Source organism: Mirounga angustirostris, unplaced genomic scaffold (genome assembly GCF_029215605.1).
Source record: "Mirounga angustirostris isolate CCGP_5_RB_7025 unplaced genomic scaffold, mMirAng1.0.hap1 SCAF_10, whole genome shotgun sequence".
NCBI classification, from domain to species: Eukaryota; Metazoa; Chordata; class Mammalia; order Carnivora; family Phocidae; genus Mirounga; species Mirounga angustirostris.
This window is the reverse complement of record NW_026991718.1, coordinates 51,779,742-51,793,235: the sequence shown is the minus strand read 5'-3', so window position 1 is coordinate 51,793,235 and position 13,494 is coordinate 51,779,742. Positions and strand designations below refer to the sequence as shown.

At 45.6% G+C, this 13,494-nt stretch overlaps 2 protein-coding genes across 49 annotated transcripts in view; one reads left to right on the top strand and one right to left on the bottom strand.

The window, feature by feature from the left end:
* Positions 1–10,772, bottom strand: part of ASPRV1 (aspartic peptidase retroviral like 1) — a 110,961-nt gene extending 100,189 nt beyond the window's left edge. For 39 of the 48 annotated variants that reach the window (XR_010405611.1, XR_010405602.1, XR_010405603.1 and 36 more), the window contains exons 1-4: positions 10,183–10,612; positions 9,270–9,358; positions 7,138–7,285; positions 54–236 (exon numbers count right to left, since the gene is read on the bottom strand). The gene's annotated coding sequence lies outside the window, so the exon portion shown is untranslated. The other 9 variants (XM_064572382.1, XM_064572384.1, XM_064572383.1 and 6 more) reach the window with 7 other exon arrangements.
* Positions 10,773–11,264: 492 nt separating this feature from the next.
* On the top strand, positions 11,265–12,951 carry PCBP1 (poly(rC) binding protein 1). Its single transcript, XM_045884829.3, has one exon. It carries the CDS (start codon positions 11,493–11,495, stop codon positions 12,561–12,563), a length of 1,071 nt encoding a protein of 356 aa, XP_045740785.1. The 5' UTR covers positions 11,265–11,492; the 3' UTR covers positions 12,564–12,951.
* The last annotated feature ends 543 nt before the right edge of the window (positions 12,952–13,494 follow it).

Genomic DNA, 13,494 nt, shown 5'->3' with positions numbered 1-13,494 from the left:
AAATAAAGCTTACATAGGTCTGAACCCATTGTGACCTTCAGATCTATGCTCACCTCTCAAGTTGGACAAAATACAGTTCATGCCCAATCTCTTCCCTTCAATCCATGATGGTGGTACAGTATAATGGTAAGAAACAAGAGCACTGGACGGAGTGCCTGGCGGGCTCAGTTGGTACAGCATGCAACTCTTGAACTCAGAGTCGTGAGTTCAAGTCCCATGCTGGGTGTGGAGCCTATCTGGAAAGAAAGAAAGAAACAAGAGCCCTGGAGTTTGCCCAGGAGCAAATTACTGTTCTGTCATTTATTTGCTATGTCACTTAGGCATACCTTACCTCTTTCTAAGCCTCTGCTTCTCCAACTGCTTTAATTATTGTAATGTGACATTTAGTGAGCACTTTCTTTTTTTTTTCTTTTAAGATTTTATTTAGGGGTGCCTGGGTGGCTCAGTCGTTAGGCGTCTGCCTTCGGCTCAGGTCATGATCCTTGCGTCCTGGGATTGAGCCCAGCATTGCGCTCCCTGCTCAACAGGAAGCCTGCTTCTCCCTCTCCCATTCCCCCTGCTTGTGTTCCCTCTCTCACTTTGTCTCTCTCTGTCAAATAAATAAATAAAATCTTTAAAAAAAAATAAAAATAAAGATTTTATTTATTTGACAGAGAGAGACAGAGAGAGAGAGAAGGAAAGAGCAAGCACAAGCATGGGTAATGACAGGCAGGGGAGAAGCAGGCTCCCCACTCAGCAAGGAGCCCAATGTGGGGCTCGATGCCAGGACCCTGGGATCATGACCTGAGCTGAAAGCAGCCACTTAACCGACTGAGCCACCCAGGTACCCCATAGTGAGCACTTTCTATGTGCCAAGCACTATGCTAAGCGCTTTACATGGTTTACATTATTTAATCATCACAACCTTATGAGGCAGGTACTATTATTATGCTCATTTTCTAGATAAGGAAAAAGAGGCAGTTTTCTAATTCAAGGCCATTCAGCTAATTACTGACAAAGCTGAGAAGTCAGGGCAGGAAGTCTGCACTGCTCTATTTCTCATAGCACCAGCCTTCATGTGGTTGCTAGGCTATAAAAAGAAGACAATCTACATAAAGTACCTGGTTCATCAGTTAGCCATTACTATTACTGCTGCTATTATTATCATCAATCCCTTTGCTACTCTTCAAATACTACTTCCTGAGTTCCAACTTCACTTAAAGGAAATGGTTGTTTGCCTATACCTACATACCAGCTCACCTGGCAGCCTGGGGTGGGGTTCTAGTATTTCACTGCCCTCATAATACAGAAGTAAGTATCTGGGTGGAAAGACAAGGAAGTATTTTCTAAAAATCTCCTACTCTAGAACGCTTGAGTAGCTCAGTCAGTTAAGCGGCTGCCTCAGGCTTAGGTCATGATCCCAGGCTCCTGGGATGGAGTCCCGCACTGGACTCCTTGCTCAGCAGGGAGCCTGCTTCTCCCTCTGCCTGCCGTTCCCCCTGCTTGTGCTCTCTCTGACAAATAAATAAATAAAATCTGTAAAAAGAAAAAAAAACCTCCTACCCTAAAGCAGCTCTTTCTGCCCATGGGTCCTATCCCCATGCTTTAATAAAATCACCATTTTGCACCAAAAAACAAAACAAAACCCTCCCACTCTATAAAAAACAATATATTAACATCTTTGTTTTTAAAAATAAAATCTTCACTAATCTCGCTAGAAAAGAAACATACGCATGTTAAAAATATTTTTCAAGAGATGCCTGGGTGGCTCAGTCAGTTGAGCGTCCAATTCTTGATTTAGGCTCAGGTCCTGATATCAGGGTTGTGGGATTGAGCCCCACGCTTGATTGGGCCCCACACTCGATTGGGCCCCATGCTCAGTAGGGAGTCTGCTTGAGATTCTCTCTCTGTCCTTCCCTACTCCCCCGTGCATGCTCTCAATCCTGCTCTCTCTCTCTAAAATAAATAAATCTTTGGGATGCCTGGGTGGCTCAGTTGGTAGGACATCTGCCTTTGGCTCAGGTCATGATCCCAGGGTCCTGGGATTGAGTCCTGCATCGGGCTCCTTGCTCAGCAGGGAGCCTACTTCTCCCTCTGCCTCCAGCTCCCCCTGCTTGTGCTGTCTCTGATAAATAAGCAGATAAAAATTAAAAAATAAATAAATAAATAAATAAATAAATAAATAAATAAATAAAATCTTTAAAATTTTTTTTTTCCAAAATAGAAATATACACTATTCACTAAAGAAAAAAGAAACTGTCCTCGGGGCGCCTGGGTGGCTCAGTCGGTTAAGTGTCCAACTCTTGGATTTGGGCTCAGGTCATGATCTCAGGGTCGTGAGATCAAGCCCCATGTCGGGTTCCATGCTGGGTGTAGAGTCTGCTTGATATTCTCTCTCTCTCCTTCTCCCTCTGCCCCCACAAAAAGAAAAAAAAATTGTCCTCTATCTCTTTCCCCTTTCCACTCCCCCATTCTCAAAATCAGTCTTTAATCCTCACAAGAAGGTAAGTGTCATTCATCATTATCTCCATTTGACAAGTGCAGAAACTGAGGTTCTGAGAGGTTCAAGACCAAATAGCTAGTACGTGGGTGACCAGGGTTTCTGGATAAGAATTTTCAGATATGGAGGAAGGTAAAGATAGTAAACTCCTTCACTTATGCTGAGAAGAAGTGGCTATGATAGAGGGTTCCTAGAAGATATCTAAATGAACCCAGACTGGTAACAGGATTTTAAAGAAACTCCTGCTCTAATAAGACAAGACCAAACAGAAACTGTAACTCAAAAAGCCAGTAATGCAGTGAGCTATCAGCAATCCTGCCCTCCCAGAAACAGTACAAATGATATACACTTGAGAATTGTCAGGGTACAAATGGTATTTAAAATCTTGAAAGAGGGGCACCTGGGTGGCTCAGCCGTTGGGTGGCTCAGCCGTTGGGCGTCTGCCTTCGGCTCAGGTCATGATCTCAGGGTCCTGGGATCAAGCCCCACATCGGGCTCCCTGCTCGGCGGGAAGCCTGCTTCTCCCTCTCCCAGTCCCTCAGCTTGTGTTCCCTCTCTCGCTGTGTCTCTCTCTGTCAAATAAATAAATAAAATATTTAAAATAAATAAATAAATAAAAATAAAAAAATAAAGTCTTGAAAGAGAGCACCTAGGGAATGAGTGTAAACAGAGAAGGGATGCATAGACTGATCTGAGTACTCCATCATTAGAGACTAAGAAGATAAGGAGGACTCAAAAGGGGGCTGGAGATGAGAAGCCAAAAAAGGGGGATGAGGTGGAGAAGGACGGGCCAGTGAGGCAGGGGGAAAACCAAGGGAGTGGCATCCTGGAAGCCAAATGAAACTAATGTGCAAGGAGGGAGTGTCAGGTGCCACAGAGAGGTCAAGATGACTGAGAAATGGGGCGCCTGGGTGGCTCAGATGGTTGAGCGTCTGCCTTCGGCTCAGGTCATGATCCCAGGGTCCTGGGATCGAGTCCCGCATCGGGCTCTCTGCTCCTTGGGAGCCTGCTTCTCCCTCTGCCTTTCTCTCTCTCTGTCTCTCATGAATAAATAAATAAAAATCTTTTAAAAAAAAATTAAAAAAAAAAAAAAGATGACTGAGAAATGACCACTGAATCTGTGTGCTACTTTCTAAGCACCTTCTTCCCTACTCCACATAGTACTTGTCTTTTAATGAAGGTAAAATCCCAGTATTGTCTAATGAATATACATAAGGTTTTTATTTAATGCAACTATAACCATGTCTCAAAAAACAAAAAACAAAAATCAATGTGCTTAATCCGGACACAAAAGATTTCACACAGCAAATAATGCTGAACAAATGCTTTGTCTGGTTGAATTAATTTTGTCTCTGAAACAAAGTTCCCAACTAAGTCTTGCTTGTGCTCAGTAGGTGGGATCAGAGAAATGAGCTATTTAAATGTATTTCTTTTGTTCTGCCATAAAGTAGCAATTATTCTTGAACTCCTTTCCCTCCTCCCTAACTCAAACATCCTAACCAGCTAAGACCCTAAATTTCCACACACACACACACACACCCCTTGAAAACAAAGCAGAACACAATCAAATCCAAAACTTGGATAAGAAAGGGATATGCTATGCCCTATACCTTCTTTCCTTTACTCACAGAGGGTTAACAATCATTTGCTAATTCAAAAACTGCTTTATGTACATTTTCTCCTTAGAATCTCTAGACCAGAAGTACAATTTCTGATGTCATCTTAAAAGCGAATCACTGCTACAAAATAAGATGAACTTTCTGTGCTCTAGTAAGCATAATCAAGTCTTCATAATGTACACTTCTGAAGCAGTAGAACAATAATCACCAAAAACTGGATCATGCAAACATCCTTTCTGAAACGCCTTCAATTTCTGAATGGACTGTGCACTCTCGGTCTTTAGGCCTTTGTTTCCCTTCTCAGAGTTATCCTTTCCTGCCATTCACCTTGCAATTTGCCAACTTGGGACTCAGTCTGAATGCCAACTTCTCTAGGTAGCCTTTCTGGATCCCCTCCAAGGCTGAATCAAGGACCCTCTTCTAAGCCCATAGCATCCTCTGCTTACTCATATCCTAATACATTAACTTACTGTACTGCGAATCTATTTACTTGTTAGTACCCCTCTCCAGATCATAAACATCTTGAGGGCAAGGACAGGATCTCATTCATGTTTATATCCTTAGTGTTTGGGACATATCAAGCAATCTGTAAGTATTTGCTGACTGGAATGCCTGGCTGGCTAGGTCGGTAGAGCATGAGACTTGATCTCAGAGTCCTGAGTTCAAGCCCCACGCTGGGAGTTAAGTTAATTTAAAAAAATTTAAGAAAAGGAAAAAGTATTTGCTGACTGGATGAATAAGATAAATTTGACCTGGAATACTTTATGTGATCTTTGTAGCACATTTTCCTTGATGAACCAATATGAGGCTCATATTAAAATTACTGGCATCCTAATTACATCCCCAGCTGATAGCAAAAACAAAGAAATTTTCCCAACCTGACATTGCAAAGAGAGGATAAAAAAGAGATGTGGTGCTCAGAAGTTCTCATATCAGCTGCTCTTTCTTGGTGCAAGACAGCAGCCTATGCTTCCCACACCACACAAGGGGCAAAAAGACCTCAGAATTGTTTTCTTCACATCTCTTCCACTGATCCTGTGTTCTCCTCTTCCCTCCGCCCTGGTCTTTTCTCTTTCCTTTTCTTACCTTTTTTCCTTATTTTCTGTACTTTGCATTTGCACTCTATTCTCATTTTCCCTTTAACTTTTCTCTGCACTCCCTTCTCCATGCTTTATTTCAGTCAGAGTAGGCCTGGGAATCCATAGGCATTACTTTCACCAACTAGGTGAACTTAAGGACAAGAATGTTGCTGTATCTCCTGGGCACTTCTGTAAAGCACACAAATATATTTCTTATGTTTCTGAGGAAACCCAGTAATAACCCCATAACAGCAGCACAAGATCATCAGTATACGAGATTAGTATTATTACTCTTGTTACTATCCACAAAATGGGTAAGAAATATTTCTTAGGCGAGGGGCACCAGGGTAGCATCTAAGCATCTGACTCTTGATTTTGGCTCAGGTCATGATCTCAGGGTCATGAGATCGAGCCCCGAGTTGCACTCTGCACTCAGCGTGGAGTTTGCTTAAGACTCTCTCTCCCTCTCCCTCTGCCCCCCCTCTTGTGCATGGGTGCACTTTCTCTCTCTCAAATAAATAAATAAATCTTAATAAAAAAAAAGGTAGTAGGGCTCCTGGATTGCTCAGTCGGTTAAGTGTCTGCCTTCAGCTCAGGTTATGATCCCAGGGTCCTGGGATGGAGCCCTACATCGGGCTCCCTGCTCAGCGGAGAGCCTGCTTCTCCCTCTCCCACTCTCCCTGCTTGTGCCCTCTCTCCCACTGAAAAATAAATAAATAAGATTTTAAGAAAAGGAAGGAAGGAAGGAAGGAAGGGAGGAAAAGGATCGATCAATCTGCCTTCGGCTCAGGTCATGATCTCAGGGTCCCGGGATCGAGCCCCACATCAGGCTCTTTGCTCAGTGGGGAGTCCACTTCTCCCTCTTACTCTCCCTCTATTTTCTCCCACTTTCTCTCTCTCAAATAAAATCTTTTTTTTTTTTTTAAGATTTTATTTATTTATTTGAGAGAGAGAATGAGCTAGAGAGCCTGAGAGGGGGGAGGGTCAGAGAGAGAGGCAGACTCCCTGCTGAGCAGGGAGCCCGACGCGGGACTCGATCCCGGGACTCCAGGATCATGACCTGAGCCGAAGGCAGTCGCTTAACCAACTGAGCCACCCAGGCGCCCTCAAATAAAATCTTTTAAATCAATAAAGTGGCAACTATCATTAAAAATACATACATATATATATTTCTTAGGCTATACTCTGTAGTATCCCAGAAAGTGATAGGGTCAAGGCCCTCTCAATTTACTATAATTTCAAATAAAAGAAAAATGAGAAGCTAATTCTGAAGGAGTAAAAAAAAAAAAGAAATCATGGGGTTTTTTTGAAAAAATGCTGCATGTTGGTAGGGCAAATTTAAAAAGCTATGGTATTCTTGCTGGACCAGGTAGATTAGGGGGGAAAATGTGGTCCCTGCCTCCAGAGTCTCCAGAGGAATAATTCCCACCACTTCCCAAACCCATAAATGTCAACATTAGAGGAAAAAAGAGGAAAGAGGTTTTCTTAAACCAAAAGTATCAGGAACCTAACATAAGTAGACTGGTTGCTCTGGGACAGAAGAATAAAGACTGGATTGAAAGCTTTTTAAGATAAAATTATTCCATGTGTCAAAGCATCAGAAGCCAAGAAGAGAACAAAACACAACTAACAGTCAAGAGACCCAGCTCAAAAAAAAAAAAAAAAGAGAGAGAGAGACCCAGCTCAGGTTCTGACAAGCTGTGTCACCTTGGGCAAGTCACTTCACTCTTCTGATCCATAGATGGCTCTTCTATAAAATAGGCATAAGAATACTTTCCTGGCAAAGTTGTCTGTGATGATTAAGTAATGTGAAATCACTTCAAAATATTTCACATAACATGCCAATGTGAAGTAAAAGGGAGCAAAACCCCTTCCTCTGAATGGAATATAAATCCTGTGGTTCAATTCCAAAGTCTAGGCCTGACTCACCTTCACAACCTCATTAAACTCCTTAACTAACCTGCAGTCATTCAAATGGGAGAAGAGTCATGTAGGAGGCTCCAGGGGTGGGGCAGTGACTGTTTAGTCAATTGTTCCATATCTCAGTGGCTTCATCTGTAAAATGGGTGGTGTGGAATTCACTCATATATCCACAAGATACTGCAGGTCTGGGGAAGGGAGTGGAGAATTTACCGTAAGTGAGTAAAATGTTTACATAATCCTCCCCCCCTCCAGAGATAAAGAACCAAGATCATCAAGTATCATCTCTCCCTAGATAAAATTTAGATAGAATTAGAAGACATCATTTAATCTCTTGTTTTACAGATGGGAAAACCAAAGCCCAGTGTTGAACTGGGTTGTAAACTTCTCAAAGCTAGACAGTAGGAGAGCTGAAGCTGGGGGCCAGAGCCACAGATTCCCAAGTCCAGTGCCCTCTACCAGATTTCCGGGTCACCCACAGCACCTGTAGCCTGTACAACACACTATCAACACCAAGACACATTACAATTTAACCAACAGCTAAATGTGGCCTATGGGAGCAGAGAGAGCTTGTAGGACTCTGGGGGAAACAGAGAGGGTGAGAGCTGGGAAGGGGAGGTCTTTATTGGGGGGCAGGGGGAAATTTTCAGGCAAAAAAGGTTTAAAATAGGCAGTCTTGGGAAGAAACACCCAATGTATACAATTTTCTTTAGGGAAAATAAGTATGTGGCAGATTTAGAGGACCAGAGTAGTTTGAATCAGGATATAATTCCTAATTATATATAATTTCTCTTTTTGTCTCCTCAGTTTTTAACATTTACTAATTTTAATTCCCTAAACAATTTTGTCTCCCCTATAAGACGAGGCCCTCTGCAGAGACCACATCTTGCATAGTGGTAAATATACAGACTCTGGATTCAGATTGCCTAGATTCAAATGCCTATTTTACTATTTAATAACTGTGCCTTAGACAAAATCCTTCACCCCTCTGTATCTCTGCAAAATGGAAATTAACATCACCCCCATCTCAGGAGGTTTTGTGAAGACTAAATGTGTACATTAATCATTCTGGTCACAACCTAATAATGGGTTTCTCATCATTTTAATTTTGATGCGCCTTTTTATTTCACATAAAAGAAACTACCAGAGTACACTGCATATAGTAAGAATAAGTGTTGTTTTGCAAAGATTTTGTTTGTTTTATATATGTGTGCATATATGAGTTATTTTGTAAAATTTATCTCTTATGGTGGTTTGCTTTTAAAACGGTTGGGGCACCTGGCTGGCTCAGTCGGTGGAGTATGCAATCTTGATCTTAGGGTTGTGAGTTTGAGCCCCACGTTGGGTGTAGAGATTACTTAAATCCACAAAATAAAAAAATATGAGAGCCACTGAATTATCATACAGAATAAAGCTTCACACAGTGCCTGGCACAGTAAGCACTTAGTATTACTGTCATTGTTGCTTTTATGTACCCACCTGCCGAAGTTATTTGTAGAATTATATAAGGTAATGCAAAAGCACTTCAGAAACTATGATATAGAACATTAATGTAAGTGAAAAGAAGCAAAAACCCCTTCTCTCCATCTCTAACACCCACACATGTAGAGCCCTATTCAGGCACATATTCCTTGTTTGGCCTACAAGTTATTTGTTACATTAAACTGAAGAGTTCACAGACTACAATTTACCTAACGCTGTCATGCTCTGTCAATATTTGCAGAGAAATGAAGGCTTGGCACCAAAGTAAAATTATTTATTTTTACTTGGTTAGGACATTAGGGTGAGGAAGCCGGAAGTCATGCCCACGGGTAGCTGAAGCAAGTGAGTCACACAGAGAAACTGCTTGCTCCCACAGAGCCAGGTAGGTTTAAATGTGCTGCAGACAAGGCTGGATTGACAGATACTTCAGCTTTTGGATAGGGCTGAATCATTTCCCCCTCCCTATTGTCACCCAAACACCTCATTTAAAAAAAAATAGCACTTGAGCCTCTTACAGGTATAGCTCACGCCAGGAAAATCTGGGAATCCCCAAACAGATTCAAACTGGGGGTGACTATGCACCAAAAGTTTACCTGAGGGGTTCCTTTAAATGACAAGCTCACCTAAACATTCGAATAGCAACTGAATTCTAAAACCATGATTTACAGAAAAATTTGAAAATGTGCTCACCAATAAGGAAATCAGAAGGTCTGGATTCCATCCGCCATAGTGTGACCTTGAATTAGTCACTTCATCTCTCTGGGCCTAAGTGAATTCGTCTGTTAAAAAAAAGAGAGAGAGGTAACACCTACCTAAGAAGATCATTGTAAAAATTAAAGATAGTATGCAGTAAAATGCTAGCACAGCATCTGGCACTGGTAAATGCACAATAACATCTGTCTCTGTCCCTCCACACTAAAAGTTAACACCAGTTGTGGGTAAACTGAGGTTCACCAGCCAGCTGGCCTCCGAAAAAGGTCACTGGTATCCGAATTGCTTCATGGAAACTTTTTTTTTTTTAAGTTTTTTTATAATACCATTTCTTGGTCTCTCCAGCACAGACCTGTGCTAAAAGTCTAGCAAATCAGTAATTTCCCATTTCATTTCTTAAAGCAGCTATTCCTAAATGCTTCGGTACTGGGGGCCCAAATTATCCACTGGTACTGCCCCCCATTACTCATTATTAAATTTAAAACTAATAACTCAGTATTATGCCTACATTTTACAGTTATAAACATTTCCATTTTAAATTTATGGGGGGAAACGCATTAAAATTCAGCAGCCGAGGTTTGGACCAGGGTGGTCAGAGCAATCGCTGCGGGGGGAAGGCTCCAGCCAAGACGCACGGGATGGGGGATGGGGGCATTCTGGAGCTTTCGGGTCGACCCCAATTTCTCGTTAGCGAAGAATCCAGGCCACGTGTCGCCATTTTGTGTGCTGGAAAAATGGCGGCCACCCCGTGGGGAAGAAAGGGGGGCGGAGGGGCCGCCACGTTAGCCGCTTTCCCTGAGGGATCCTGAAGCACGTTGCGCACACATCTGTCTGGGTGCCTTTACTGCCTGGCTTAGCCGAAGGAAAGATAAAGGGATAGAAATAAACGTACACAAGGCACGCAAGCGACCTTTCTTTAGTGAGAGGAACGTGCGGTGACGAACCGGCAAAAAAGGCCTTCCAAGATGGCGGGGCTCGAGAGGGGCCGCCCCCGAAGAGCGGGGCGCGGCGTCTGCACCAAGGGGGAAACGGGGGAAAAGGCAGAAGCGGGCTTAAACGGCGTGGGGAAAATCGGAAGAACCCCCCCCCACAGCACTACTCGGCACACCATTGTCTTAAATGTCTGACAAAACTGCCACGACTAAAACGACACTAGGAGGTGGGGTTTCTGCAGGTTCAACCGAAAGAAACTTGCAAAATGCAAACAAAGCATTATGTAAATGGACGCCATTCTTTTTCTACGGCCATATTTCCAGCACGTCCCAGAAATCATCAGCAGAGCCGCAACTCGGGGGATGGTAGGGGTGGGTTTCGGTCTTTCTCCTCACCAGCCGCCGCTGGGGGACCGGGGCAGGGGTGGGGGCTGGCGCGGGGCGCCCGGGCACCGGGGACGAAGGGGCCCCACGTGCCTGCTCGCGCGCACTCGCGCGCGCGCACCCACCCCACAAGCCTCGCCTCGCCGCCCCTCCCCCCCGGAAGACCGCGGCTGCCCCTCCCGTCTCCCCACACCCTTGCGCACGCGCTCTAGCCGCCTCACGCGCACGTTTTAAACCCGCGGCGTCCCAGCTGCCGCCTGCAGTTACTGTCGGGGCTGCCCGCGTCGCTCCGCTTTCAAACCCCTTTTGTAAGGCGGGAAAATAATGTGTCATCCACCATTCACAACACTAACATTTCCAAACATTTGCCAGTGCCGCTAGAGTTAATAAAATGCATGTTGGTTTTAAAAGCTTGCCGGGCTCACAGCGTCTGCCCATCGGTGCTTTATTTTCAATGCTAGGCTGTTAAAAGAGTTTTTAAAAACTACCATGTGGAGGTTGGCGCAATCTTGTGACCTAAAAAAGACGGGTCCTCATTTTTTTTCAAGGGGTCCTGCGCGGCAAGCACTTCCGGGGTCAGAGGGTACGCGGGGTTGAAAGCGGGCTTCCCGCCCCGCCCAGACCGCCGAGGCTGCCGCCGGAGTCGCCACCGCCGCGCCCTCGCCCACCCGCCCGCCCGCCGCTCCCGGCCCCGCTCGCCCCCTCCGCCGCCGCCGCCCGCCCCTGCGACGACGCCGCGGCCTCCCGCCCGCGCCCGCTCGCTCCCGCGGCCCTCGCTCGCCTCGCGCCGGCAGTTTTGGGCCTACACCTCCCCTCCCCCCGCCAGCCACCAAAGACTTGACCACGTAACGAGCCCAACTCCCCCGAACGCCGCCCGCCGCTCGCCATGGATGCCGGTGTGACTGAAAGTGGACTAAATGTGACTCTCACCATTCGGCTGCTTATGCACGGAAAGGAAGTAGGAAGCATCATTGGGAAGAAAGGGGAGTCGGTTAAGAGGATCCGCGAGGAGAGTGGCGCGCGGATCAACATCTCGGAGGGGAATTGCCCGGAGAGAATCATCACTCTGACCGGCCCTACCAATGCCATCTTTAAGGCCTTCGCTATGATCATCGACAAGCTGGAAGAAGATATCAACAGCTCCATGACCAACAGCACGGCGGCCAGCAGGCCCCCGGTCACCCTGAGGCTGGTGGTGCCGGCCACCCAGTGCGGCTCCCTGATTGGGAAAGGCGGGTGTAAGATCAAAGAGATCCGCGAGAGTACGGGGGCCCAAGTCCAGGTGGCGGGGGATATGCTGCCCAACTCCACCGAGCGGGCCATCACCATTGCTGGCGTGCCGCAGTCTGTCACCGAGTGTGTCAAGCAGATCTGCCTGGTCATGCTGGAGACGCTCTCCCAGTCTCCGCAAGGGAGAGTCATGACCATTCCGTACCAGCCCATGCCGGCCAGCTCTCCAGTCATCTGCGCGGGCGGCCAAGATCGGTGCAGCGACGCTGCGGGCTACCCCCATGCCACTCATGACCTGGAGGGACCACCTCTAGATGCCTACTCGATTCAAGGACAACACACCATTTCTCCGCTCGATCTGGCCAAGCTGAACCAGGTGGCAAGACAACAGTCTCACTTTGCCATGATGCACGGCGGGACCGGATTCGCCGGAATTGACTCCAGCTCTCCAGAGGTGAAAGGCTATTGGGCAAGTTTGGATGCATCTACTCAAACCACCCATGAACTCACCATTCCAAATAACTTAATTGGCTGCATAATCGGGCGCCAAGGCGCCAACATTAATGAGATCCGCCAGATGTCCGGGGCCCAGATCAAAATTGCCAATCCAGTGGAAGGCTCCTCTGGTAGGCAGGTTACTATCACTGGTTCTGCTGCCAGTATTAGTCTGGCCCAATATCTAATCAATGCCAGGCTTTCCTCCGAGAAGGGTATGGGGTGCAGCTAGAACAGTGTAGGTTTCACTTATAACCCCTTTCTGCTGTTTTCCCATGATCCAACTGTGTAATTTCTGGTCAGTGATTCCAGGTTTTAAATAATTTGTAAGTGTTCAGTTTCTACACAACTTTATCATCCGCTAAGAATTTAAAAATCACATTCTCTGTTCAGCTGTTAATGCTGGGATCCATATTTAGTTTTATAAGCTTTTCCCTGTTTTTAGTTTTGTTTTGGGTTTTTGGCTCATGAATTTTATTTCTGTTTGTCGATAAGAAATGTAAGAGTGGAATGTTAATAAATTTCAGTTTAGTTCTGTAATGTCAAGAATTTAAAAATTAAAAAATGGATTGGTTAAAAAATGCTTCATATTTGAAAAAGCTGGGAACTACGATCTTAAACTCTTTGTTGGTGGTTTTTTTTCCCTTCCCTTTTAGCGTTAGGCCTTTGTAGGGAGAAGGGTGGGCCCATTCTTGGTGTTCTCTCTAGCCCTTTTCACCTATTGGTAAGATTCCATTACCATTCTGCTCCAACAAAGGAACACAGCAGGCTCGGCCTGCTTTGGGATATTTGCAGACGGAGGGGCTTTCCCGGAGAGTGACATCCCTCCAAGTTCCAGAGAGAGGCCTCTGCCCATTTCTCTGGTAGAAAACAAGGGTTTTCTGAGATGGAAAAAGTAGCCCATTCGGTAGGAACTGCAATGAATGGCAGTGTGTCCTCCCGTCCAGCCAGCCCCACCCCCCAACCCAATCTCACAGGGGAAACTTGGCCAGGAAGAAACAAAAAAAAATGTTCTAAGGTGGGAGGAGCCGGGGGGGGGGGGGGGCCAAAGGAGAGATGGGGGAGGGAAAAGGGCTGGGGCTGAAGGGAGGGGCTGAGGTGGGGGGAAGGGAAAGGGTCAAGGGTGTGTTTGAGGAGTTGGAAGAGGGCAGGGGTGGTGATAG